The sequence below is a fragment of the Cervus canadensis genome, chromosome 9, assembly GCF_019320065.1.
Source record: "Cervus canadensis isolate Bull #8, Minnesota chromosome 9, ASM1932006v1, whole genome shotgun sequence".
NCBI lineage: Eukaryota > Metazoa > Chordata > Mammalia > Artiodactyla > Cervidae > Cervus > Cervus canadensis.
The window spans coordinates 76,243,491-76,269,733 of NC_057394.1; the positions used below are offsets into that span (position 1 = coordinate 76,243,491).

The window sequence follows — 26,243 nt, forward strand, 5'->3', positions numbered from 1 at the left end:
CCCAGCTCTGGCAACTATAAATCTGTTTCTTGAATCTATCAGTTTAAGTTCTGATTTGATTTCAGAGTCTATTAATACATATAAGTGAGTTTACACACTATGTCTTCCTCTGACTTATCCGTCCATGTTGTTGCAATGTGAGCATTTCCCTTTTTTATGGCTGAATAATATTTCAGTGTCTGTGCATGTGTCTCACATTTTCTTTAGTCATTCAACCATCAGTGGACATGAATACTTCCATATCTTGGCTATTGTAAATAATGCTGCAAGGGACGTGGGAGTGCATGTATCTTTTCGAGTTAGTGTTTTCATTTTCTTGGGATAAATGTCTAGAAGTGGAAATGCCAATCATCAGTCAGTTCAATTTTTAATTTTCTGAGGAACCTCCAAACTGGCTGCACCAATATATATTCCCATCAGCAGTGTGTAAGAGGTGCTTTTTTCCCACACCTTCACAACATTCCTTGTCTTTCTGATCTAACAAGTGTGATCTGATCTCACTGTGATTTTGATTTGCACTGAGGATTTTCAGCTCTTATCATCAAACAATGTTTAAATATTATCTTTGGAAGAAAGACTGCCCTTGAATGCTTCCAAACACTGATGTGCTAGAAAATAGACATTTATGACCAATGATACTTCCACATTACACTTAAATCATTCCACTTACCACAGAGCTAATTATGCTACAGAAACATGTGCGACAGCAGAGTGATGTTAACAGTGATTTATTTAACTGGAATGTGCATGTGTGTATATGCATATGTGCATGTACAGGTGAGGAAGATTATAAAAGAAATTGAGATCAGTTAATCTCAGGCTTTCCTATATCCCTGGATAAGGAGTTTGGTCTTCATCACATAAGGTGGTTATCGTTTTTCTTTGTTCTCTAAAGAACATAAAGGGCAATCACATCTGTATTTTAGAATTCCCAAAGACAAGAGACACACCAACTGGAACGTAAGACGACTACTGGAATATATGAGAGGTTCATAGACATAGCAGGAGGAGAATGAAACATTCAAGGAAAGGATGTAATAGAAAATAAGAGAGAAGTATGATTTAATGGAAGAAAATGATTAAGACAACAGCAGGAAAACTTTACCCCAGAAGAGAATAGAGACTGTCCTGACCCTTTCTCAGACCAAGACAGGGATGGTCATTTATCTCCATGGCATCCCTCTGACTTCCCCTAAAGCTCCCCACACGTAGAGAACACAGAATGAAAACAAAATCTGTTTACAAAGAGTTGCTGTGTTCAGTAAGGTGCTCAGTGTAAGAAAAATCAACAATGTCAACTCAGAGAGACCTATACTTTTGATTCAAAACTCAATATATCCTGCATAAAGCTACATCTGCATCTCTTTAAGACTACAATAAAATAGGCATAAATGTGTCATTCATACTGATATTTAAGGGCCATATCACAATGTATGCAGAATAAAGTATAATTATTAACTCTACTTAAAGTGTTAATCGCTCAGTCGTGTCCAACTCTTTGTGACCCCATGGACTGTAGCCTGCCAAACTCCTCTGTCTCTGGGATTTCCCAGGCAGGAATACTGGAGAGGATTGCCATGCCCTTCTCCAAGGGATGTCCCCGACCCAGGGACCGAACCTGGGTCTCCCACATTGCCAGCAGATTCTTCACCAACCTAGCCATCAGGGAAGCACCTACTTCATTAAAAGTAACAGAATGTTCATAATGATGATCAATAAATTTGCTTCAAAAGTTGTGCACTTATTGTATTCTAAAACTTAAAGAGTAAATTCTATGTTCTGCTTTTACCATGATGAAGTTTAAAAAAAAAAAAAGTTAAGTTATAAACCTTGTAGATGAACCATAATGAATAAATTAGGCAATGTTGGAGGAAACTGGAATATAATTCTGGATGTAAAGTGCACCAAAATGTTTAATTTAATAAACTGCTCTGTAAATTTCTCCTAATGAGAAAACATAAAAAACTATCATATTACATTAAATATTTAGAAATATTCCTGATACTAATTTTGAAGGTATGTACACGTTTTTGTCTCCAGTCTCATTATTACTTTTCTGATTAGTTGAATTACGTCTAATAATTACAAATTTGCCCCTTTAGGATATTTTGCAACTGCATCATCCTAACTGGGAAGCTACTTCTTACTTCACAGGAGAATTTGAAAGATTTTTCTATGGTTAATAGACGTAACTGCCAACAATCTACCGTATATTCTTCCTGGCTAAAATCAACCCAACTTTTTTCTATCAGTGATGTCCAAACAAAGATGCTGGGCTTTGTTTTGTGCTTCTTTTATTTTCCTAAAACAGCCTTCAGTTCAGTTCAGTTGTCACTCAGTCGTGTCTGACTCTGCGACCCTATGAATCAAGTCAGTGATGCCATCCAGTCATCTCATCCCCTGTCGTCCCCTTCTCCTCCTGCCCTCAATCCCTCCCAGCATCAGGGTCTTTTCCAATGAGTCAACTCTTCGCATCAGGTGGCCAAAGTATTGGAGTTTCGGCTTCAGCATCAGTCCTTCCAATGAACACCCAGGACTGAATTCCTTTAGGAGGGACTGGTTGGATCTCCTTGCAGTCCAAGGGACTCTCAAGAGTCTTCTCCAACACCACAGTTCAAAAGCATCAATTCTTCTGTGCTCAGCTTTCTTCACAGTCCAACTCTCATATCCATACATGACCCCTGGGAAAACCACAGCCTTGACTAGACAGAACTTTGTTGGCAAAATAATGTCTCTGGTTTTTAATACGCTATCTAGGTTGGTCATAACTTTCCTTCCAAGGAGTAAGCGTCTTTTAATTTCATGGCTGCAATCACCATCCGCAGTGATTTTGGAGCCCAAAAAAATAAAGTCTGAAAAAAAAATAAAGTCTGACACTGTTTCCACTGTCTCCCCATCTATTTCCCATGAGGTAATGGGACTGGATGCCATGATCTTAGTTTTCTGAATGTTGAGCTTCAGGCCAACTTTTTCACTCTCCTCTTTCACTTTCATCAAGAGGCGTTTTAGTTCCTCTTCAACTCTCTGCCATAAGGGTAGTGTCATCTGCGTATCTGAGGTGATTGATATTTCTCCCCCAATCTTGATTCCAGCTTGTGCTTCTTCCAGCCCAGAGTTTCTCATGATGTACTCTGCATATAAGTTAAATAAGCAGGGTGACAATATACAGCCTTGACGTACTCCTTTTCCTATTTGGAACCTGTCTGTTGTTCCATGTCCAGTTCTAACTGTTGCTTCCTGACCTGCATACAAGTTTCTCAAGAGGCAGGTCAGGTGGTCTGGTATTCCCATCTCTTTCAGAATTTTCCACAGTTTATTGTGATCCACACAGTCAAAGGCTTTGGCATAGTCAATAAAGCAGAAATAGATGTTTTTCTGGAACTCTCTTGCTTTTTCGATGATCCAGCGGATGCTGGCAATTTGATCTCTGGTTCCTTTGCCTTTTCTAAAACCAGCTTGAATATCTGGAAGTTCATGGTTCACATATTGCTGAAGCCTAGCTTGGAGAATTTTAGATATAATTCACATACCATACAATTCACTCTCCATTTAAACACATTTTGTTTTTTCATTCATCTGTTAATGGACATTTGTGTTTGTTTCCACTGGTAGCTACTGTGAATAATACTGCTATGAACATGCAAGTACAAATATCTCTTCAAGACGCTGGCTTCAATTCTTTATAGTATATACTTAGGATTTTATGGATTCTTTCCAATCCACAGATTCTAGAGAAATGTCTGTTCATGTCCTTTCCCCAATTTTTAAATTGCTTGTTCTTTTATTGTGGAGCTCCAAGAATCCTTTAAACATTCTGGATGTCAGATATCCAGAAAATCGGGAAATCCATATCAGATACGATTTGCAAGTTTTTTTCTCCCATTTTGTAGGCTGTCTTTCCCTTTCTTGATAATGTCCTTTGAGGCACAAAAGTTTCTAGGTTTTATGTAGTGAAACCAATCCATTTTTTTCTTTTATTGCTCATGCTGCTGTTATCGTATCTAAATATCTAATATCAAACCTCCAAAGTCATGAAATGTTACTCCTATATTTTCCTCTAAGCATTTATGGTTTTAGCTGTTTAGGTCATTGATCCACTTTTAGTTGATTTTTACGTATTGTTTGAGATGGAATCCAACTTCACTCTTTTCCATGTAGAAATCACCTAGCTGCTCCAGTATCATCTGTTGAAGACTACCCTTTTTCTGTTTATTTGGGGCTTTTTTTTTTTAATTGAAGCATAACTGACTTACAAGGCTATGTTAGCTTCCGGTGTACAGAAAGTGATTCAGATATACATATGTATGTGTATGTTCTAAGTTGCTTCAATTGTGTTCAACTCTTTGCAATTCTATGGACTGTAGCACGAATTAAGACTCCTCTGTCCATGGGATTCTCCAGGTAAGAGTACTGGAATGCGTTGCCATGACTTCCTCCAGGGGATCTTTCTGAGCCAGGGATTGAACTGTCTCTTATGGCTCCTGAATTGGCAAGCAGGTTCTTTACCACTAGCACCACCTGGGAAGCTCATGTATATGAATACACACACACATATACTTTTTCAGATTCTTTTCCATTATAGATAATTACAACATATTAAATATAGTTCCCTGTGCTATACTGTAGGTTCCTATTGCTTATTTGATACATAGTAGTGTGTATTTATAAACTCCAAGCTCCTAATTTATCCCCTCTCCCTTGCAGTTTCCCCTTTGTTCAGTTTCTCATCCGTGTAGACTCTTTATGACCCCGTGAACTAAAGCACACCAGGCTTCCCTGTTATTCACTATCTCCCAGAGTTTGCTCAAATTCATGTCCACTGAGTTGGTGATGCTATCCAACCATCTCGTCCCCTGCTGCCCCATTCTCCCCTAGCCCTCAATCTCTCCCAGCATTAGGGTCTTTTCTAACAAGTCAGCTCTTCACATCTGGTGGCCAAAGTACTGGAGCTTCAGCATCAGTTCTTCCAATGAATACTCAGGGCTGATTTCCTTTAGAATTGACTGGTTTGATCTTCTTGCAGTCCAAGGGACTCTCAAGAGTCTTCTCCAACACAATTCAAAAGCATCAATTCTTTAGCGCTCAGCCTTCTTTATGGTCCAACACTCACATCCATACATTACTGGAAAAAACACAGCTTTGGCTCTAGCTGCCATCTTGCGTCCCCGCGTGTGTGCGCCTAACCTCAGCTGGTCTGCCCGAGACCACCTGAGCGCCAACCCTAGTCCACCGTGCGGCCCCATTTCTGCTCCAACAAGATGAAAGAAACTATCATGAACCAGGAGAAACTCGCCAAACTGCAGGCACAAGTGCGCATTGGTGGGAAAGGAACTGCTTGCAGAAAGAAGAAGATGGTTCATAGAACAGCCACAGCAGATGACAAAAGACTTCAGTTCTCTTTAAAGAAGTTAGGGGTAAACAATATCTCTGGTATTGAAGAGGTGAATATGTTCACAAATCAAGGAACAGTGATTCACTTTAACAACCCTAAAGTTCAGGCATCTCTGGCAGCAAACACTTTCACCATTACAGGCCACGCTGAGACAAAGCAACTGACAGAAATGCTCCCCAGCATCTTAAACCAGCTTGGTGCCGACAGTCTGACCAGCTTAAGGAGACTGGCTGAAGCTCTGCCCAAACAATCTGTGGATGGAAAAGCACCACTTGACACTGGAGAGGAGGATGATGATGAAGTTCCAGATCTTGTGGAGAATTTTGATGAGGCTTCCAAAAATGAAGCAAACTGAATTAACTTCTGAAGAAGATAAATCTTGAAGAAGTTACTGGGAGCTGCTATTTTATATTATGACTGCTTTTTAAAATTTTGTTTAAAAAATAAAATAAAATAAAATAAAATTTTGTTTATGGATCTGATAAAATCTAGATCTCTAATATTTTTAAGCCTAAGCCCCTGGACACTGCAGCTCTTTTCAGTTTTTGCTTATATACAATTCATTCTTTGCAGCTAATGAAGCTGAAGAAGCCTAAGAATAAAGTTTGAGACAAAGATAAATAAAATTCTTTGCCTAGTAAAAAAAAAAAAAAAACAGCTTTGACTACATGGACCTATGTCAGTAAAATGATGTCTCTGCTTTTTAATATGCTGTCCAGGTTTGTTATAGCTTTTCTTCCAAGGAGCAAGCATCTTTTAATTTCATGGCTGCAGGAAACATCCACAGTGATTTGGGAGCCCAAGAATATAAAATCTGTCACTGTTTCCATTTTTTTCCCCATCTACTTACCATGAGGTGATGGAACCAGATGCTGTGATCTTAGTTTTTTAAATGTTGAGTTTTAAGCCAGCTTTTTGACTCTCCTTTTTCACCCTCATCAAGAGGCTCTTTAGCTCCTCTTCACTTTCTGCCATTAGAGTAGTATCATCTGTGTATCTGAGGTAGTTGATATTCCTCCTGGCAATCTTGATTTCAGTTTGTGATTCATCCAGCTCAGCATTTTACATACTATATTCTGCATATAAGTTAAATAAGCAGAGTGACAATACACAGCTTTAATGTACTCCTTTTCCCATTTTGAACCAGTCAGTTGTTCCACGTCAAGTTCTTACTGTTGCTTCCTGACCTGCATACAGGTTTCCCAGGAGACAGCTAGGGTGGCCTGGTAGTCCCATCTCTTTAAGAACTTTCCACAGTTTATTGTGATCCAGAGTCAAAGGCTTCAGTGCAGTCAATGAAACAGACATTTTTCTGGAATTCCCTTGCTTTTTCTAAGATCAAACGGATGTTGGCAATCTGATCTCTGGTTCCTCTGCCTTTTCTAAATCTAGCTTGTTATCTGGAAATTCTTGATTCACATAGTGCTGAAGTCTAGCTTGAAGGATTCTGAGCATTGCCTTGCTAGCAAGTGAAATGAGTGCAATTGTGCAGTAGCTCATTCTTTGGCATCGAAATGAATATTGACTTTTTCCAGTCCTGTGGCCACTGATGAAATTTCCAAATTTGCTGAAATATTGGCTGCAGCACTTTTACAGCATTATCTTTCAGGATTTGAAATAACTCAGCTCGAATTCCATCACCTCCACTAGCGTTGTTCATAGTAATGCTTCCCGGATGGCGCTGGTGTTCAAGAACCTGCCTGCCAAACAGGAGACATAAGACATAAAAGAAACATGTCTGGGTAAGATGCCCTGGAGGAGAGCAGGGCAACTCACTCCAATATTCTTGCCTAGAGAATCCCATGGACAGAGGAGCCTGGCAGGCTTCAGTCCACAGAGTTGCAAAGAGTTAGACATGACTAAAGCACCTTAGCACACATGCAACGCTTCCTAAGGCCCACTTGACTTCACACTCCAGGTCATCTGGCTCTAGGTGAGTGACCACACCATCATGGTTATTTGAATCATTAAGACCTTTTTATATAGTTCTGTGTGTTCTTGCCATTCTCTGTGGAGAGTTTTGACAAAACATGGTTCACTGGAGAAGGGAATGGCAAACCACTCCAGTATTCTTGCCTCAAGAATCCCATGAACAGTATGAAAAGTTACTCAATTATTTACTTGAAAATTAATTTTTAATCTTTTTTCAAAAATATTTTCTCAGAAAAACAAATTTGCAACAGGAAGAATGTCAATACAGAAAATGGTTATTACCGTCTACACTAAAGACACTTCTTTTCAATCGCCTGGCAAATACACATTTTCTTCCACTAAAAGGGTTAAAAACTCACAGAAAATGAACTGTATTTTTAAAATACCAATCAGAAATAAACTTTAAAATAAAGACTGTCTTCTGAGATGCGAACAGACAGCCCAGTGGACTAGTCTTGTACAAATATCTATAGCTTATCCTACAAAGATGGTTGATTTTCAGTCTTCTAAGCAGAAAATAACTATCTGCTTAAATGCTATACAAACTGTAAAGTGCTACACCTATAGTTACCAAACTGTGCACCAAGACATCTCAGAACATCCTGGACTTCACAGCAAATTCACAGATATTGTTGGATATTTTTAATTACCAAGGAGAACATAGCAACTGCTAAGAGCTGTCAGACACCAAGTGAAGCATTAGCTCAAAGGAGTTCCATCTCAACATGGAATGATCATTCTACACTCCTTTTGATGGTTACCATGTATCTTTGAGAAACTGGGTTTAGGCAGTTGATGTGATAAAAAGTACTCCATGGAAATCAATGTAAAATAGGAAATGCTAGTGGCAGTGTCTCATTCTAAAACTTCAGAACTTACACGTGCCCAAAAGGCACACATTGAAAATAAGAATAAACCTTAAAATCTTTTCCAGTAGAGTTTCTGATTTTACAGTGGTCAATGCATAATAACACTTCTCTCTCCTCTTCCCCAAATCAATTAGTATGTCCAATGAAATAACAACTATGGGAAAAAACTATAGCAGTGTTAGCAATCAGAAGATCACTGACAATGCTGATAGTCAACACAAGTAAAACCAGGTCTCAATAAAGCACCCAGACTCAGAATTAGGGGATGGGGAACTGAATGAAGGCAGGAAGATAAAAGCTCCTTAGGTCTGGGCCATCACTATTAACAAACAAGCAAACAGAATCTTCCAATAGCACATTCTTACCTCTACAGCAACTCTCTTCCTAATTCCTGCTAATAACCTCAGGTCAAAAAACACAGCCAACAATAGGATTTTGAAAGTCCACCAGAAACCAAAACAAAATTAAGATAGGTAAAGACTCTACATCTAAGCTTTCTTGACCTGATGTAGATTGCAAGATAAAACAAGTTGGGATTTTGTGACACAAATGCTCTCTCAGCCATCTGTTTTGTTCACAGGAGATACAAGCCTTACCGGTGTGCTCCTAGCCCACACACCCTAAAAATAACCCTACTTTTGAAGCCTGTCTCAGTTGATTTACCACACCAGGGATAACACACAGAGAAAGAACTACAGCTACCCATTCCCTTAGAAGCACCCATTTGGAGAAAGTGACCCTAATTCATACAATAGCTAAAGCAGCCCACACCTGCTATCAATAATGACTAATTTAGAATTTCATTTACAAATATAACTGCATAAAGAAAAATCAACAAGCACAAAAGAAGACTCAAGGAGTCCAAAAGAGGTGCACAAAATAAGAATCAGAGCACAAGGCTAAATAAAATAAAGTCAATACAAAAAGACACAACAGAAATACATTTTAAAATCTTCATTAATTTTAATGAAATTATTCAATGTATTCAAAGAAAGGTGGATAGGTTTGTACCTACAATAACCAAAGTAAGCTAGAGTGAAAAGTAGCAACAGTGAAATAAGAATTCTAGTGACTTGAAAACAGGACAGTTCAAACTGGAAGGGATGAAGGCAGAGAGAACTAAATATCATCAGAAGCAGTGAAAAGCCCAACTGAAAAGACTGAACATCCATATCCAGTAGTCTACAGTCAGTACATTATGAAGAGCCCAACTGATCCAGCAGAAAACTGTTATCATATTGCTGAACACATACAAAGAAAAATCTACAAGGACATTTCCATACTCCATCATCACTTCCATACTCCCTACCTATCCAACCCCATAACAATAGTATGTTGAAACTTGGGCAGTCAGCAGTATGCACATGGAGAGGCCAGAGGGTAACTGTCCATATCAGCACTGTGCCATCTATAAGCAGCAAAGCTGAGCCTGAAAGTCATCCTTAAAGTTCCCAGGGCATAAGTCCTGTTATCTTAGCAGATACAAAAACAAAATCTTCTGTGGGCTTAAAAAAAACCTTCTCAGAGTACTCTCCCAAATCTTCCACATACTAAGCTCAACAAAACATGAGTCCTACTCAAGGATCAACACACACACAAGGAAACGAACATCACTGAGAGACTGAAGCACCACTGAATTCAGATTTCAAAATTTAATCAACAAAAGGTAAAATATAGCTGAAATGTTTAAGAAATTTTTTAAAATGAAATTATAAAATATGAGAACAGAAGGAGGATGCTGAAAATAACCAGAAAGACTGGGGGGGGGGGGGGGGGGGGGGAAAAAATGTAATGAAAAGTAATGGCTTATTTCAAAATCTCAATTGACCAGTTAGATTAAAGATGGATGTGTTTTAAAAGGCAGCTATATATATCACAGCACTGCACAACAGAAGTTTCTGCAACGGAAATGTTCTGTATCTCCAATGTCCAACATGATAGCCACTAGCTACAATTAACACTTGAAATGTGATTAATAAGTCTAAGAAACTGGATTTTTAATTTTATTTAATTTTCATAAATTTAAATTCAAACTGCCAAAAGTGGCTAGTGAGTACTACATTGGACAGTGTAGCTACATTATGACCAAAATGGGTTTATCCTAATAATGCAAGGTTTTGGTTTATAGCCAGAAAAATCTATCAACATAATTTACAATATCAAGATGCTGAAGGAAGAAAGATACCTATCTCAACACATGCAGGAATCAATACCCATTTGCTAAAACTACAAGAAAATATGCTTACCTACAAAGGTATTATTCTACTAAAAACCAGAAACATCACTCTTAACAGAGAAACATCCTCTAAAGCCAGAAACAGTAGTAACTCCTCTACCAGTCCTCCTTCGTGTGTGCTCAGTCGTGTCCGACTCCAAGGCACACAGGAGTCAGTGTCTGTATTTCACGTGTCTGCAACACAAACATCAGTATATTACCCTGAGGGAACAGTGTACCGAGAAAAATAAAGGCAGACTGCAGAATATGCTAAACTTGTGGCCAAGAAAATGGAGGCGGCCAAAGAAAAATGCCAGAAAGAGACTACCAAGAGAGGGAGGCTGTCTTCTCCAAGAGCTTCTACCTCTGGGTCCAGACAAAACTAAGATGTGAGTTGATTCCGGGACAGAGGTGACCTGACTGCCTGAGGCTCATTCGACAGGTGCAGGAAGTCTCTGCGCTCTTCCCAATCATGTCTGAACCAATCCGAGTCCTTGTGACTGGAGCAGCTGGACAAATTGCATATTCACGGTTGTACAGTAATGGAAATGGACCTGTCTTCGGTAAAGACCAGCCTATCATTCTCGGCTTGGGTATCACTCCAATAATGGGTGTCCCGATGGAGCTGCAAGACTGTGCACTGCCCCTCCTGAAAGATGTCATCACAACAGATAAAGAAGAGACTGCCTTCAAAGACCTGGATGTGGCCATTCCATGCCAAGAAGGGATGGCATAGAGTGGAAAGATTTACTCAAAGCAAATATGAAAATCTTCAAATGCTAGGGTGCAGCCTTGGACAAATATGCCAAGAAGTCAGTTAAGGCTATGGTGGTGGGAAACCCAGCCAACACCAACTGTCTGACTACCTCTAAGTTGGCGCCATCCATTCCCAAGGAGAACTTCAGTTGCTTGACTCTTTTGGATCATAACCCAGCTGAAGCTCAGACTGCTCTTAAACTTGGAGTGACTTCTGATGATGTAAAGAATGTCATCATCTGGGGATACCATTCCTCAACTCAGTATCCAGATGTCAACCATGCCAGGGTGAAACTGCAGGGAAAGGAAGTTGGTGTTGATGAAGCTCTGAAAGATGACAAGGCAGCATTCGTCAGGACCGTGCGGCAGCACGATGCTGCTGTCGTCAAGGCGCAGAAACTGTCCAGTGCAACGTCAGCTGCAAAAGCCATCTGTGACCACGAGATACATCTGGTTTGGAACCCCAGAGGGAGAGTTTGTGTCCATGGGCATTATCTCTGATGGCAACTCCTATGGTATTCCTGATGATCTGCTTTACCTGTTCCCTGTTACAATCAAGGATAAGACCTAGAAGGTTGTTGAAGGTCTCCCTATTAATGATTTCTCACGTGAGAAGATGGATCTTACTGCAAAGGAACTGGCAGAAGAGAAAGAAACTGCATTTGAATTTCTTGCCTCTGCCTGACTAGACAATCATTTCAATGTTACTAAATGCCCCAAAGCTGAAGAACCTAAACGTTGTCTTTGACTCTAGTGCAAAATAATAATAATGCCATACTTAAATTACTTGTGAAAAACAACACTTTAAAGATTGTGTGCTTCTTGGTACAAGTTTGTGATGATTTATTATCATGCTGTTACTGCCACATTCTAAAATAAATATATATTCAAGTGGAAAAAAAAAACAAAACTAAGATGTTCTCAGAGTAACAGTAAGGTCAGATGTTAAAAAAAGAAAAGAAACAAACAACAACAAAAAAATAGGATCTGCACTAAACTGGAAGCAATAAGCATACAGAAGAGGAGACAATATGAGAAAAAACAGTAATTATAATAACTAACTGGAGAAAGAAGAAAAACTAATTAAGGAACGAAAATCAGGAGTGAGGTCAAACTTCAGATGTTGATTTGAGGGTAACCAACACTGAATAGAAACCACAGAAATGAATGACATTGTGCAAGAAAAGCTCAGAATGGAAAAAGGGGGAAAAAAAAAGACAAAATACTGTGGAATAGTTTTTCCTCAAATTGAACCATCCCTATATAACCAATTCACATCAGTAAAATCCATAATTAGTGTATTAAAAAACTAACCATAAAGGTCAACACTACTTCATGAAAAAATTAGATGGCTCTAAAAAGAAAAGGGTGATTGATCATTTCAGTCTCATTTAATCTTTTCAATTGAAAAGTTTTTACAGTTTCAGCCTAAACACAGCAGCATGTAACAATAAAGAGGAAAAGGAATAAAAACATACTTCATACCTACTTAGCCTGAGCTAGTTCTAAACACTTAACATCTATTAATTCATTTAATCCTCACCAGCAACCATGTTGGGCTCCCCTGGTGGCTCAGAGGTTAAAGCGTCTGCCCACAATGTGGGAGACCCGGGTTCGATCCCTGAGTCGGGAAGATCCCCTGGAGAAGGAAATGGCAACCCACTCCAGTATTCTGCCTGGAAAATCCCATGGAGGGAAAAGCCTGGTTGGTAGGCTACAGTCCACAGGGTCGCAAAGACTCGGACACAGCTGAGTGACTTCACAAACTTCACAAGCAACCATGTGCCCAAGGTATGCAATCTCCTTTCCTAGAAAGTGAGGCATAAAGAGATTAAGTAATTTGCCCAAGGCTGAAAGGCTGGTAAGGTGTGGGACAAGGACTAACAAAGCTCCAGAGGCCACATGTTTACCACTGTACTGGCTCTCAAATTCAAGTATTAGACTTTCAGGGCGAAAATAAAAAAGCGTGTTGGTTCAAATGCTGGGTCTACCACAAACCTTGACATACTGGTAACATAAGCAATTCAATTTGTCTCCTCAGGTATAAGAAGGAAATAATGATATTACCTTCCATGACTTGCCTGGTGGTTCAGATGGTAAAGAATCTAACTGCAATGTTGGGAAACCTGGGTTCAATACCTGGGTTGGAAAGATGCCCTGGAGAAGGGAACAGCTACCCACTCCAGTATTCTTGCCTGGAGAACTCCACAGACAGAGGCGCCTGCCAGGATACAGTCCATGGGGGTTGCAAAGTGTCGGCACGATTGAGTGACTTTCACTTTCACTTACTACCAAGCAATAATAACAAACATATATTGAGCACATGTTGGCAGACATCAAGACACAACCAAAGACACTTCACACAGATTATTTTATCTGATCTTCAAAATAGTCTCAAAAAGAATCATTACTCTCCTAGCCATTTTTACAGGGTAGCAAACAGATTCGAAGAGATGAAGAGACTTGCGCATGATCATGTTGTATGGTAAAATAACTATAAAATGGCTCCAATTCTCCACCCCGCCTAGATCCAACTCCTGGCAATGGGATAATGCAGCTCCCCCCATCAAGAGGTAGAGCTGATTTCCCCATATCCTGAATCCTGTCTGGCCTCACAACTTGACTTGAACCAACAGAACATGGCAGAAGTGATGTTGTGCCAGTTTCCAGGGTGAGGTCTACTTGTTTCCTCTCTATCCTAGATGACATCAACTCAGCTGAAATGAGCCAAATTTAGCCCAGATGATCGGAACCATCCATGTGACCTACAGATTCATGAGTAATCACACACACTCATTTTAAGCCACTGACATGGTGGGGGCAGGGGAAGCATTGCTACAGAGCAATAGTTAACTGAAATTTAGGGTAAGCATGACTGTAGCCACGAAATTAAAAGACGCTTACCCCTTGGAAGGAAAGTTATGACCAACCTAGACAGCTTATTAAAAAGCACAGACATTACTTTGCCAACAAAGGTCCGTCTAATCAAGGCTATGGTTTTTCCAGTATTCATGTATGGATGTGAGAGTTGGATATAAAGAAAGCTGAGCGCTGAAGAATTGATGCTTTTGAACTGTGGTGTTGAAGACTCTTGAGAGTCCCTTGGACTGCAAGGAGATCCAACCAGTCCATCCTAAAGGAGATCAGTCCTGAGTGTTCACTGGAAGGACTGATGCTGAAGCTGAAATTCCAATAATGGCCACCTGATGCGGAGAACTGACTCACTGGAAAAGACCCTGATGCTGGGAAAGATTGAGGGCGAGAGGAAAAGGGGACAACAGAGGATGAGATGGCTGGACGGCATCATCGACTCGATGGACATGAGTTTGGGTGAACTCCGGGAGTTGGTCATGGACAGGGAGGCCTGGCGTGCTGCAGTCCATGGGGTCGCAAAGAGTCGGACATGACTGAGCGACTGAACTGAACTGAGGAGGGCTGAAATTTAAAGCCAGGTAGTCTGACTCCAGGCTCACCCTCCTAATCACTGCATTATTATAATTTCTAGTTTCAGAGTAGATATGACACACAATGCTGTTAGGGGAAGCACACTGATTGAACCACCACCACCCCCCCCCCCCCCCGCCCCCGGCTGGCACCATAGTAACCATTTGCAGGAGTTGTTTTATGGCAAGAGATCTTGATAAGGAATACGGAACTAATAAGCCACCACCAGCCGGAAGAGTTCGGGAAAGGTCGAGAGGAGACACTGCCTGTCCGTCCACTTCCCAGAATCCCTCTCGCTAGCATCCATCTTAGCTGAGCGATGCGTGCGCCACCAGGAAAGACTCCGAATTTAAAATGATTGGCCAAAGACTACCCAGAAACTAATCCCATCACCATAAAACCCAAGACTGCGAGCCACGCGGCAGAGCAGTTCTCCTGGGTTCCCTTACCTACTGCTCTCCACCCGGGTGCCCTTTCCCGATAAAACCTCTTGCTTTGTCAGCATATGTCTCCTACTATTTTCAGTTGTGAAAATAAATGAAGTCATTTATGCTCACTGTTCTATATTCTTTAAAATTAATTTATAAAAGCTCAAAAATAGTAAATATAAGTCTCACCCTAGAGGTAAACAAACAAAAAAATCTGAAAAGTATATCAGATCTAGATTCAAAACTCAACTGTTACCAACCACCAGTCCATTATTAAATACTGGATAGTAAAAAGTGAAAAAGAAAAAAATAATGCACATTTTGAATATATTTACACTTCTTTCAAAGTAAATATTTAGTACACAGTATCCTGATTATCTCCCCAAGTATTATGAAATGTACCTATATTAATTTGTATTAACTGATTATCACTCCAAACTAATTCACTTTGCTTCCCAATTCACTGACACATACAACATACCATATCACTTAGCCACCTATATGCATCTATGGCCATATTGTTCCTTTGTTAGATTTTAGTTTCCACCAAGGAATGCAGAAATGATTCTACTAAACTGGAAGTTAGACTGCCACCCAGCCACTTGGGGTTATTCATGCCAAGGAATCAACAAACAAAGGGGTTGCAGAACTGACGAGGGTGACTGACCTCACAATCAAGGGGAAGTCAAGCTCCTACTACACAAGAGGGGCTCCCAGAAAGTATGTCTGGAATGCAGGAGTTCCTCTGGGAGGCCACTTAGTATTTCCATGTAGTGTGATTAAAGTCAATGGAAACAATCAGGCAGGACTGCTAATGACCCAGACCCTTAAGGAATGAAGATTCAGGTCACCCCATCAGGCAAGAAACCACCATCAGCTGAGATACTGCCAAGAACAGAGGGAATGCAGAGTCACAGCAGAAAGTAATTATAGACAGCAACGACAACCACATGACTAGTTGTAGAAATGAAAATTCTAATAGTATTTCTTCTTTTTATGATATAAAATATTTCTATCTATATTAACTGATTTCTCTCCCTTTTGATAATCATCTGATAGTACCTAATTGCATATCATATTTTAGTATCTGAGTTACAGGAAGTTAAGTAGAAAATGTGACATAGGTAGAAAAGAAATTAACCCACCTACGGACAAAGAGATTTTTTATTCTCTCTTAAAGAGAGGGTTTGTATGTTATCAGATGAACAAAGGATAGTTGCGTTATGTTCACCAGAAGTAGAGTTTCACAACTGTCTTTATTTGTAACATAAATATGATGAAAAGAGGTGTGCATTGGTGCCATGGTGACAAAGGATGGTCTGTAATGGCTTTTTACCTTGCTGGGTAGCAACTACATTTTTCCAAATACATTTTTCACAGTTCTGGGTTCAGTTCAGATCAGTTCAGTCGCTCAGTCGTGTCCGACTCTTTGCGACCCCAGGGACTGCAGCATGCCAGGCTTCCCTGTCCATCACCAACTCCCGGAGCCTACTCAAACTCATGTCCATCAAGTCGGTGACGCCATCCAGCCATCTCATCCTGTTGTCCCCTTCTCCTCCTGCCTTCTATCTTTTCCAGCATCAGGGTCTTCTCCAGTGAGTCAGTTCTTCACATCACGTGCCCAAAGGGTTGGAGTTTCAGCTTCAGCATAAGTCTTTCCAATGAATATTCAGGACTGGTTTCCTTTAGGACTGACTGGTTTGATCTCCTTGCAGTTGAAGGGACCCTCAAGAGTCTTCTCCAACACCACAATTCAAAAGTATCAATTCTTTGGCACACAGCTTTCTTTATAGTCCAACTCTCACGTCCATACATGACTACTGGAAAAACCATAGCTTCGACTAGATGGACCTTTGTTGGCAAAGTAATGTCTGTGCTTTTTAATATGCTGCCTAGGTTGGTCCTAACTTTTCTTCCTTTTAATTTCATGGCTGCAGTCACCATCTGCAGTGATTTTGGAGCCCAAAGAAATTTGCCATGAAGTGATGGGACCAGATGCCATGCTCTTAGTTTTCGGAATGCTGAGTTTTAAGACATCTTTTTCACTTTCCTCTTTCACTTTCTTTTTTTTTTTTTAAGTTTTTAATTGAAATTGTTACAATATTTCTTCCGTTTTATGCTTTGGTTTTTGGCCATGAGGCATGTGGGATCTTAGCTTCCCAATCAGGAATCAAACCTGCACCCCCTGCATTGGAAGGTGAAGGCTCAACCACTGAACCAACCAGGGAAATCCCTCCTCTTTCACTTTCATCAAGAGGCTCTTTAGTTCTTCTTCACTTTCTGCCATAAGGGTGGCGTCATCTGCATATCTGAGGTTCTTGATATGTCTCCTGGCAATCTTGATTCCAGCTTGTGCATCATCCAGCCCAGCATTTCACATGATGTATTCTGCATGTAAGTTAAAAAAGCAGGGTGACAATATACACCCTGGGTTCTGGGTTAGAGTTGGCTTTAAAAAAAAAAAATCAATCCCCACAAGATACAGAAGACAAAAGAGAAGCAGCCACCAGGTTTGGAATGCTAAAGTAAGTTCAGGTGTTATGGCAGCCCTCACACATTGTCAAGGATCTCTGGGCTCACCTTCACTGGCAAGGGGCAGCAACTGGGCCTACAGTTTTCCTAGCTTCTGTCAGATCCCCATCTTTGCTTTTCCGAATAATACTGAGGCAGGCTTTTGTGCATCTGCAGTTAGGTGTGTCACACCCACTGCAGGTTACCTACATCGTCAAGGTTACAGGTGCGGAAGCAGTGAGAGCCATGAAGGTTCAAGTTTGGGCTCATAGGTTTCAACTCATTTCTATAAGTTCCGAAAATTCTTTGTAGTTCCAGTTTAACCTTACTCTCCATCACTCCATGTCTGTGTTCCATTCCCAATTAGCAGCCCTGCTGACATCAAGCCCAGCATCAGATTCAGTGTATATAATCAATTCCTACAACTGGGAAACATTCAAAAAACGAAAATCATGGCATCTGGTCCCATCACTCCATGGCAAACAGATGGGGGAAAAGTGGAAACAGTGACAGATTTTATTTTCTTGAGCTCCAAAATCACTACGGATGGTGACTGCAGCCATGAAATTAAAAGACACTTGCTCCTTGGAAGAAAAACTATGACAAACCTAGACAGCATATTAAAAAGCAGAGACATCAGTTTTCCAACAAAGGCCTGTATAGTCAAAGCCACAGTTTTTTCAGTAATCATATACAAATGTGAGAGTTGGACCATAAAGAAGGCTAGGGCAGAAAAATTGATGCTTTTGAACTGTGGTGCTGGAGAAGACTCTTGAGAGTCCCTTGGGCAGCAGAGAGGTCAACACATTTTAGTACTTTTTTCATAAATACCAAGAGAAGTAAAAGTCAAACACAACTGAAAACAACATTTTCTTCCAATAGTACCTAATCCCGGGTTCCACTGCTATCTATCAGAGGCTGGTGCTAAGAAAGGGGAAAAGAAACAACAGAGGAAATATGGCTGTCCCTTTCACAAGTTTTTGCAAACATTGTTCAGCTCCAGGTTTTTCATTAAATAATTACCTACTTAATCCAAATACATGATGTAACTGAAGAAACAGTGAGTCTCTAAAAACACACAGGCCTAAAACAAGGTGTGTGTTAAGTCAGCAACTGTGCTTCTGGCCAGTGTGAAATGAATGAAAATGAGTCTGAAGAATTCTAACAGCTTTTATCAACTCATTAACCCTTCCTCATATAACAATTATTAAAAAAAAAAAAAAAAAAAAAACCTCTGGGTAAAATACTTTTAAAAATGATTTGAAAGCAGAAGAAAGCATCAAGAATAGGAAGAAATTGGAAATCTGGCCACTGAAAGAAGGGAAGTACACTGGAGGAGGTTCAAAGTTACATAGCTTTTTCCCTGAGGGTACTCCCAGTCTACAACAGCACAAGACAGTGGCTCAGAGGTTAAAGTGTCTGCCTCCAATACGGGAGACGTGGGTTCGATCCCTGGGTCGGGAAGAGCCCCTGGAGAAGGAAATGGTAACCCACTCCAGTATTCTTGCCTGGAGAATCCCATTGATGGAGGAGCCTGGTAGGCTACAACCCACGGGGTCGCAAAGAGTTGGACACGACTGAGAGATTTCACTTTCACTTCACTCCCAGTCTACAACAGCACAAGACTACTAGAACTCAAGCAAAAAGCTCAGGCTTATTAATGTCATGGCCACAGAGTGGTTAAAAATTCAGAAGGCAAATTCAGAAAATGAGTGAGTCACAGAAGCAGAAACCTCAAAAACTAATATAAACTCCTTCCAGTTCCTCACTGACCCCTGAGCTGAGTATGCTCACAGAAGACTCTAAGGAGCCCAATGGAAACAAGTGGAAAGCTAAAAGAGCCTCTAAGCAGCAATCTCAGCTGCTCCCACTGCAGAAGAGACATGAACCTGGCCAAGTTATCAGGGCTTAAAAACACCTCAGGTGTCCTCAGACCCATCCTAAAGTGTAAGAGCAAGCCTGCACAAGCTCAAGGTGATCAACCAGTTATTTAACTACACTCATCAGAAGAAGAGAATTTAGAAATAAATCATCCATAATGTCCACTCTACAATCAGAACTTTCTAGACATGAAATGTAGCAGGGAAATGTGACCTACTGTCAAGAACAGAAAAAAAAGCCATAAATATTTTTAAAAAATGAAACAATTTAGAGAAAAGGATTAACAAGCAAAGACTTTAAGTAAGCTGCAATAAATTTGTTCAAATGGTCACAACAGAGAATCTCAACAGATAAATGTAAGTAGTTAAAAAATGAAGTACTTGAGGCTTCCCTGGTGGCTAAGAGGTAAAGAACCCACCTGCCAGTGCAGGTGACACAGGTTCAAGCCCTGGTCTGGGAAGACTTGAGCCCATGTACCGCATCTTCTGAGCCTGTGCCCTAGAGCCCACAGGCAGCAACTACGGAGCCCATGTACCACAACTTCCGAAGCCCATGCATCCTGGAGCCTGTGCTCCACAACAAGAAGCCCACGCACCACAACTAGAGGGGCCCCCACTCGTTGCAACTAGAGAAAGTCCAAGTGCAAGAACGATGACCCAAGCACAGCCAGAAGTAGATATTTTTTAAAAAATGAAATACTTGAACTGAAAAGTACATTATTTTAAAGTGGATTTAGAGATATCTGCATCCCTGTGATCACTGCAAAATTATTCACAATATCCAAGGCATGGAAATAACCTAAATATGAATCAGTGGATGAATGAACAAAGATGTAGTGTGTATATTCAAGAGAACATGAGCCACAAAAAAGGAGATTTTATCATTTTGAACAACAGGGATGAACCTTATGGACATTATGTTAAGTGAAATAACTCAGACAGAAAAATAAATACTGTGTGATCTCTTTTTACATGGAATCTAAAAATTCGAACTCATATAAACAGAGAGTTGACAGGGTGAGGGGGAGTGAGAAGAAATGGAGAGATTTTTGTCAAAGAGTACAAACTTTCGGTTACAAGATAAATATGTTCTGGGGCTCTAATGTACAGAATGGTGGCTACAGTTAACAATACTGTATTGTGTGCTTGAAAGCTACTGAGAGTAAATCTTAAATAGTCTCACCACACATACAAAATAATGTTAACTATGGAAGATGACAGATTTGTTAACCCACTCAACTATGGTAATGACTTAACAATATATACATGTATGTCACCATGCTATATATCTTACACTTATCCAATATTATTTGTCAATTACATCTCAATGAAATTGTAAAGTAAGTATTTATAAATATATGGGGGTGGGGAATGGGCTTGACAGTTATTAGAAGCATATTAGAAGCAAAATAAAAAAGAGCTAGTGACTTTGAAGACAAATCTGTGTAAGTCACTCAACTGGAAGAACTGAGGAGAAAAGACTGAAAAAACTTCAAAAACAAGAGAGACTCACAGACCTATAGTACATTTTTTTTTTTTAAATGATTTTACTTCATTTATTCTTATCTGTGCTGGGACTTTGTCACTGTTTAAGGGCTACTCTCTAGTTCCAGTACGCAGTCTTCTCATTGTGGTGGCTTCTCTTATTGCCAAGCACAGGCTCTAAGGCACAAGGGCTTCAGCAGTTGTAGTAAGTGAGCTCAGTAGCTGTGGCTCCTGGGCTCTAGACCACAGGCTCAGCAGTCATGGTGCATGGGCTGAGTTGACCTGAGGTATGTGGGATGTTCCTCAATCAGGGATCAAAACTGTGTCCCCTGCATTGGCAGGAAGATTCTTTACCACTGAGCCAGCAGGGCAGCCCCCCATAGTACTTTTAAGCAAAAGACCAAAAATCCCAAAGAGAAGAGAGAATGAGGCAGAAAAATCATTTTAAATAATGGTCAAAAAACCAGTGAAAAAATCAATTTGCAAGTCCAATGAGCTCAACTCTAAGCAGAGTAACAAATAAATGAGAGAAAAAGAAAAAAGAATATCAAACTGTTGAAAATTAAAGACGCAATGGATACCAGAAGACAATTAAAAAAGAATCTTTACAGCAATTAAAGACTGTCAACCCAGAATCTACATCCAGCAAAAATATTCTTGAAAAATAAGACTAAATATATATATATTTACCAAGAGTAATATAATTATAAATTATAATTATAAAAATGTAAGAGTAATATATTTACTCTTAATAAATGTATATATATATATATATCTACTGAGTGTGTGTGTGAACATACATAAGCTGAAGACTTTAATCACTAGACTAAACATTATGCTGTGTTAAAAGGAAATTCTTCAAGTCGAAAGGAAATGACATCAAATGAAACTTAGATCTATACATATAAAGAAAATCCAAAATAATTATGTAATTAAAAAGACTCTCATTTCTCTCCCTAAAAAAAGGCAAATGACTAAAGCAAAAATAGCACTGTGTTGAAGCAAAAGTTAACATACCAACAGTACAAAGGTTAAATGTCATTATGTTTTTTAAAGTTCTTTCATTTTACATCAAGTGGAATAATGTTCATGGTAAGTGAGCTGTAAAAGCTAACCATGAATGCTGGAATCCCTACAGCAGACACTTACACAAAGCCATACAGCTTAGAAAGCCCAATGGCCATTTATTTTTAAAAATTTGATCAACATAAAAGAACTGTGGACAGTAAGAGAAGGAAGAGAGGAGACAAACTGATAAAACAGAGTAATATGGAAGACTTTCAACTTAACCATGTGAAAGTGAAGTCACTCAGTCGTGTTCGACTCTTTGCAACCCCATGGACTGTAGCCTACCAGGCTTCTCCGTCCATGGGATTTTCCAGGCAAGAATACTGGAGTGGGTTGCCATTTCCTTCTCCAGGAGATCTTCCCGTCCCAGGGATTGAACCCAGGTCTCCCACATTGTAGGCAGGCGCTTTTACCGTCTGAGCCACCAGGGAAGTAAGTCCTTAATCACATAAATAACATTAAATGTAAAGTTACCAAATCCTCCACTCAGAGGCAGAGACTATTAGATATGGATACTATTAAGGGAGGGAAGGAGGAAGGAAGGAAGAAAAGGAATACATCCATTAAATATATGCTATCTAAAAGAAATAAACTTTTAAAAACAAAGACACAATCAAGTTAAACATTTAATAATCAAAATTATACACCATGAGTATAAATAGTAAACACAAGGGAAATGGTATGAATAAATCAAGTGAATAAATTAATAAATAAATTAAGCCAACAAAGTTATAGGAAGAAATTAATAAATCCAGTTATATTTGCTAATTTTAATACCCCTCTTGCAGCTACTGAAATGATTATAAAGCAATTCATAGGCAATGTATCAGGTGCAGCCAACTGCAGGACCTCTACCCATCTTTGTAAATGAAGTTTTATTAGAACGCTGCCACACTCATCTATTTACATATTGCCACATTTGCTTTCACACTACAAGGGCATGGTAGTTAAAACAGAAACTGTGTAATTCACAAAACCTAAAATATTTCCTATACTGCCCTTTGCAGGATGTTTTCTGACCTCAGATATAGATCATTACTATTTACCAACTTGACTTAATTGTATAAGACCATATACCACACCATAAAATAAGTCCACATTTCAAAAGATGGAAATTTTACAGTTTAATCTGTAATTACAACAGAATTACATTAAAAAAAATATCAACTACAGGGACTTCCCCAGTGGTCCAGTGGTTAAGGCGCCGCACTTCCACTACAGGGAGCGCGGGTTCAATCCCTGGTCATCAGGGAAGTAAGATCCCACATGCCACAGAGCGCGGCCAAAAAAAGAAATCAGTTACAATAAGCTATTCGGGAAAAACCAAAATATTTGAAAACTAAGCAACACACTTCTAAAAAAATTCATGAGTTAAGGAAATCAGAAAATATTTTGAACTGATAATGAAAATATATAGAAATGTGGGGAAATTATAACTTTTTAAGTGCTTATATTTAAAAAGAAACTCAAATTTAAATGCCTAAATTTCCGAATTAAATATCTAAATTTCTAGCTTAAGGAACCAGGGGTTAAAAGAATACATTAAGCCAACTGAAGATAAGAGTGAAGGAAACTATCAAGACAAGCACAAAAGTCAATTAAATTACTGAAACCAAAAGCTGTGGAAAGAAATCAAATTGCTACACTCATAGCAAGAATGACCAAGGAAAAAGAGCATTAAAAAGGGGTCACAACAGGTCCTACAGAAATTAAAAGGATCACAAGGGAAATTTAAAAACTTTCTGCCAAGAGGGTTGATAAGCTAAATGAGATACACTGCCTGCGGAAAAAAAAGACAGAAAATCCATATAACCATACAACTCAACATTCAAAAAACTAAGATCATGGCATCCGGTCCCATTACTTCATGGCAAATAGATGGGGAAACAATGGCAACAGTGACGGACTTTATTTTCTTGGACTCCAAAATCACTGCAGGTGGTAACTGCAGCCATGAAATTAAAAGACACTTGCTCCTTGGAAGAAAAGTTATGACAAACTTAGAAAGCGTATTAAAAAGCAGAGACATCACTTTGTTGACAAAGGTCAGTCTAGTCAAAGCTACGGTTTTCCCAGTAGTCATGTATGGATGTGAGAGATGGACCATAAAGAAGGCAGAGCACCAAAGAATTTATGCCTCCTAACGTGGTATTGGAGAAGACTCTTGAGAGTCCCTTGGACAGCAAGGAGATCAAACCATCAATCCTAAAAGAAACCAACCCTGAATATTCATTGGAAGAACCAATGCTGAAGCTGAAGCTCCCAGAACTGACTCAATGGAAAAAACCCTGATGCTGGGAAAGACTGAAGGCAGAGGAGAAGAGGACAAGAGAGGATGAGATGGTTGGATGGCATCACCGACTCAATGGACATGAGTTTGAGTAAGCTCCAGGAGACGGTGAAGGACAGGGAAACCAGGTGTGCTGCAGTCCATGGGGTCACAAACAGTTGGACACGACTGAGTGACTGAACAACGTAACCATATATTCACCAAAGAAATGAAATCTGTTAACAAAAATTTCCCCCCACACAACATAAAACCCCTCCATGCCTACATGGTTACCAAACATTAAAGAAATAACAGCAGTCATATATAAACTATTTCTGAAAACAAAAAGGAAAGCACTTCTTCTTTTAGAAGGCTAAACATGATATTAAAAGGCATTACAAAAAATGATAATCATAGACCAACATTCCTCCTGCACACAGACACCAAAATCCTTAACAAGATATTAGCAGATCAAATTCAGAAACAGATAAAAAGACAATATATTTACGACCAAATAAGATTAACTCAGGAATGCGAAACTGGTTTAACTTTCAAAAATAAATAAATACAATTCACCATAATAACAGAATAAAGTCATCTCAGTGAATATTAAAAAGGGGAGCACCTGACAAAATTCAACACCCATCTATAAAAATTAAAATATCAGTAATCTGGAAATAGAAAGTAACACCCTCAATGTGATTTCTTTTAATCTACAGAAAAACCACTACTGACACTCTATTTAATGTTAAAGATAATGCTTTCCCCTTAAGATGTGGAATAAGACAAGAATGACCATTATTACCATTTCTCTTCAAACTAAATTGAAAATACTAGATAGAGCAATAAGGTAAGGCAAAGAAATAAAAAGCTTACAAAGATGGGAAGAAAAGGGAGTAAAACTGTTTAATTTTTCACAGATGTAATTATTTTTGCAGAGAAAATGCTAAAGAAGCCACAAAAAGGCAATTGGAACTAAGTGTAGTTCGGCATAGTCAAAGTATACACACACAAGAATTGTTAGAACTAGTATATTTCTATATACTAGCAGCAAAAAATAAAATTTAGAAAATAGCATCAAGAAGAAAAATCTTCAGGAATAAATATAACTGCAAGATCTCTATGAAGTTCATTAAAGTGTTACATGAACAAAATTATATTACATAATAAGTATATTACCATATTGATATCAGTTCAGTTCAGTCGCTCAGTCGTGTCTGACTCTTTGTGACCCCATGAATCACAGCACGCCAGGCCTCCCTGTCCATCACCAATTCCCGGAGTTCACTCAAACTTAGGCCCATTGAGTCGGTGATGCCATCCAGCCATCTCATCCTCTGTCACCCCCTTCTCCTCCTGCCCCCAATCCCTCCCAGCATCAGGGTCTTTTCCAATGAGTCAACTCTTTGCATCAGGTGGTCAAAGTACTGGAGCTGCAGCTTCAGCATCAGTCCTTCCAATGAACACCCAGGACTGATCTCCTTTAGGATGGTCTGGTTGGATCTCCTTGCAGTCCAAGGGACTCTCAAGAGTCTTCTCCAACACCACAGTTCAAAAGCATCAATTTTTCAGCGCTCAGCTTTCTTCACAGTCCAACTCTCATGACACTGGGAAAACCATAGCCTTGAACCAACACAGACCATTTGTTTGGCAGAGTAATGTCTCTGCTTTTTAATATGCTATCTAGGTTGGTCATAACTTTCATTCCAAGGAGTAAGCGTCTTTTAATTTCATGGCTGCAGTCACCATCTGCAGTGATTTTGGAGCCCCCCAAAATAAAGTCTGACTCTGTTTCCACTGTTTTCGCATCTATTTCCCATGAAGTGCTGGGACCAGATGCCATGATCTTAGTTTTCTGAATGTTGAGCTTTAAGCCAACTTTTTCACTCTCCTCTTTCACTTTCATCAATAGGCTTTTTAGTTCCTCTTCACTTTCTGCCATAAGGGTGGTGTCATCTGCATATCTAAGGTTATTGATATTTCTCCCAGCAATC

General features: G+C 39.5%; 2 protein-coding genes and 1 pseudogene across 7 annotated transcripts in view; 2 read left to right on the forward strand and 1 right to left on the reverse strand.

The window, feature by feature from the left end:
• The window catches only part of PDS5B (PDS5 cohesin associated factor B), a 172,379-nt gene that overhangs the window by 130,489 nt on the left and 15,647 nt on the right, over positions 1–26,243 (reverse strand). The gene's annotated exons all lie outside the window — the stretch shown is intronic.
• Positions 5,246–5,747, forward strand: LOC122447095 (transcription factor BTF3-like). Its single transcript, XM_043477456.1, has one exon. It carries the CDS (start codon positions 5,259–5,261, stop codon positions 5,745–5,747), a length of 489 nt encoding a protein of 162 aa, XP_043333391.1. The 5' UTR covers positions 5,246–5,258.
• On the forward strand, positions 10,822–11,855 carry LOC122447094 (annotated as a pseudogene).

What these genes read in the sequence shown, in the direction of transcription:
- LOC122447095 (XM_043477456.1), top strand. Translation starts at nt 5,259, where the DNA reads ATGAAAGAAACTATCATGAACCAGGAGAAACTCGCCAAACTGCAGGCA.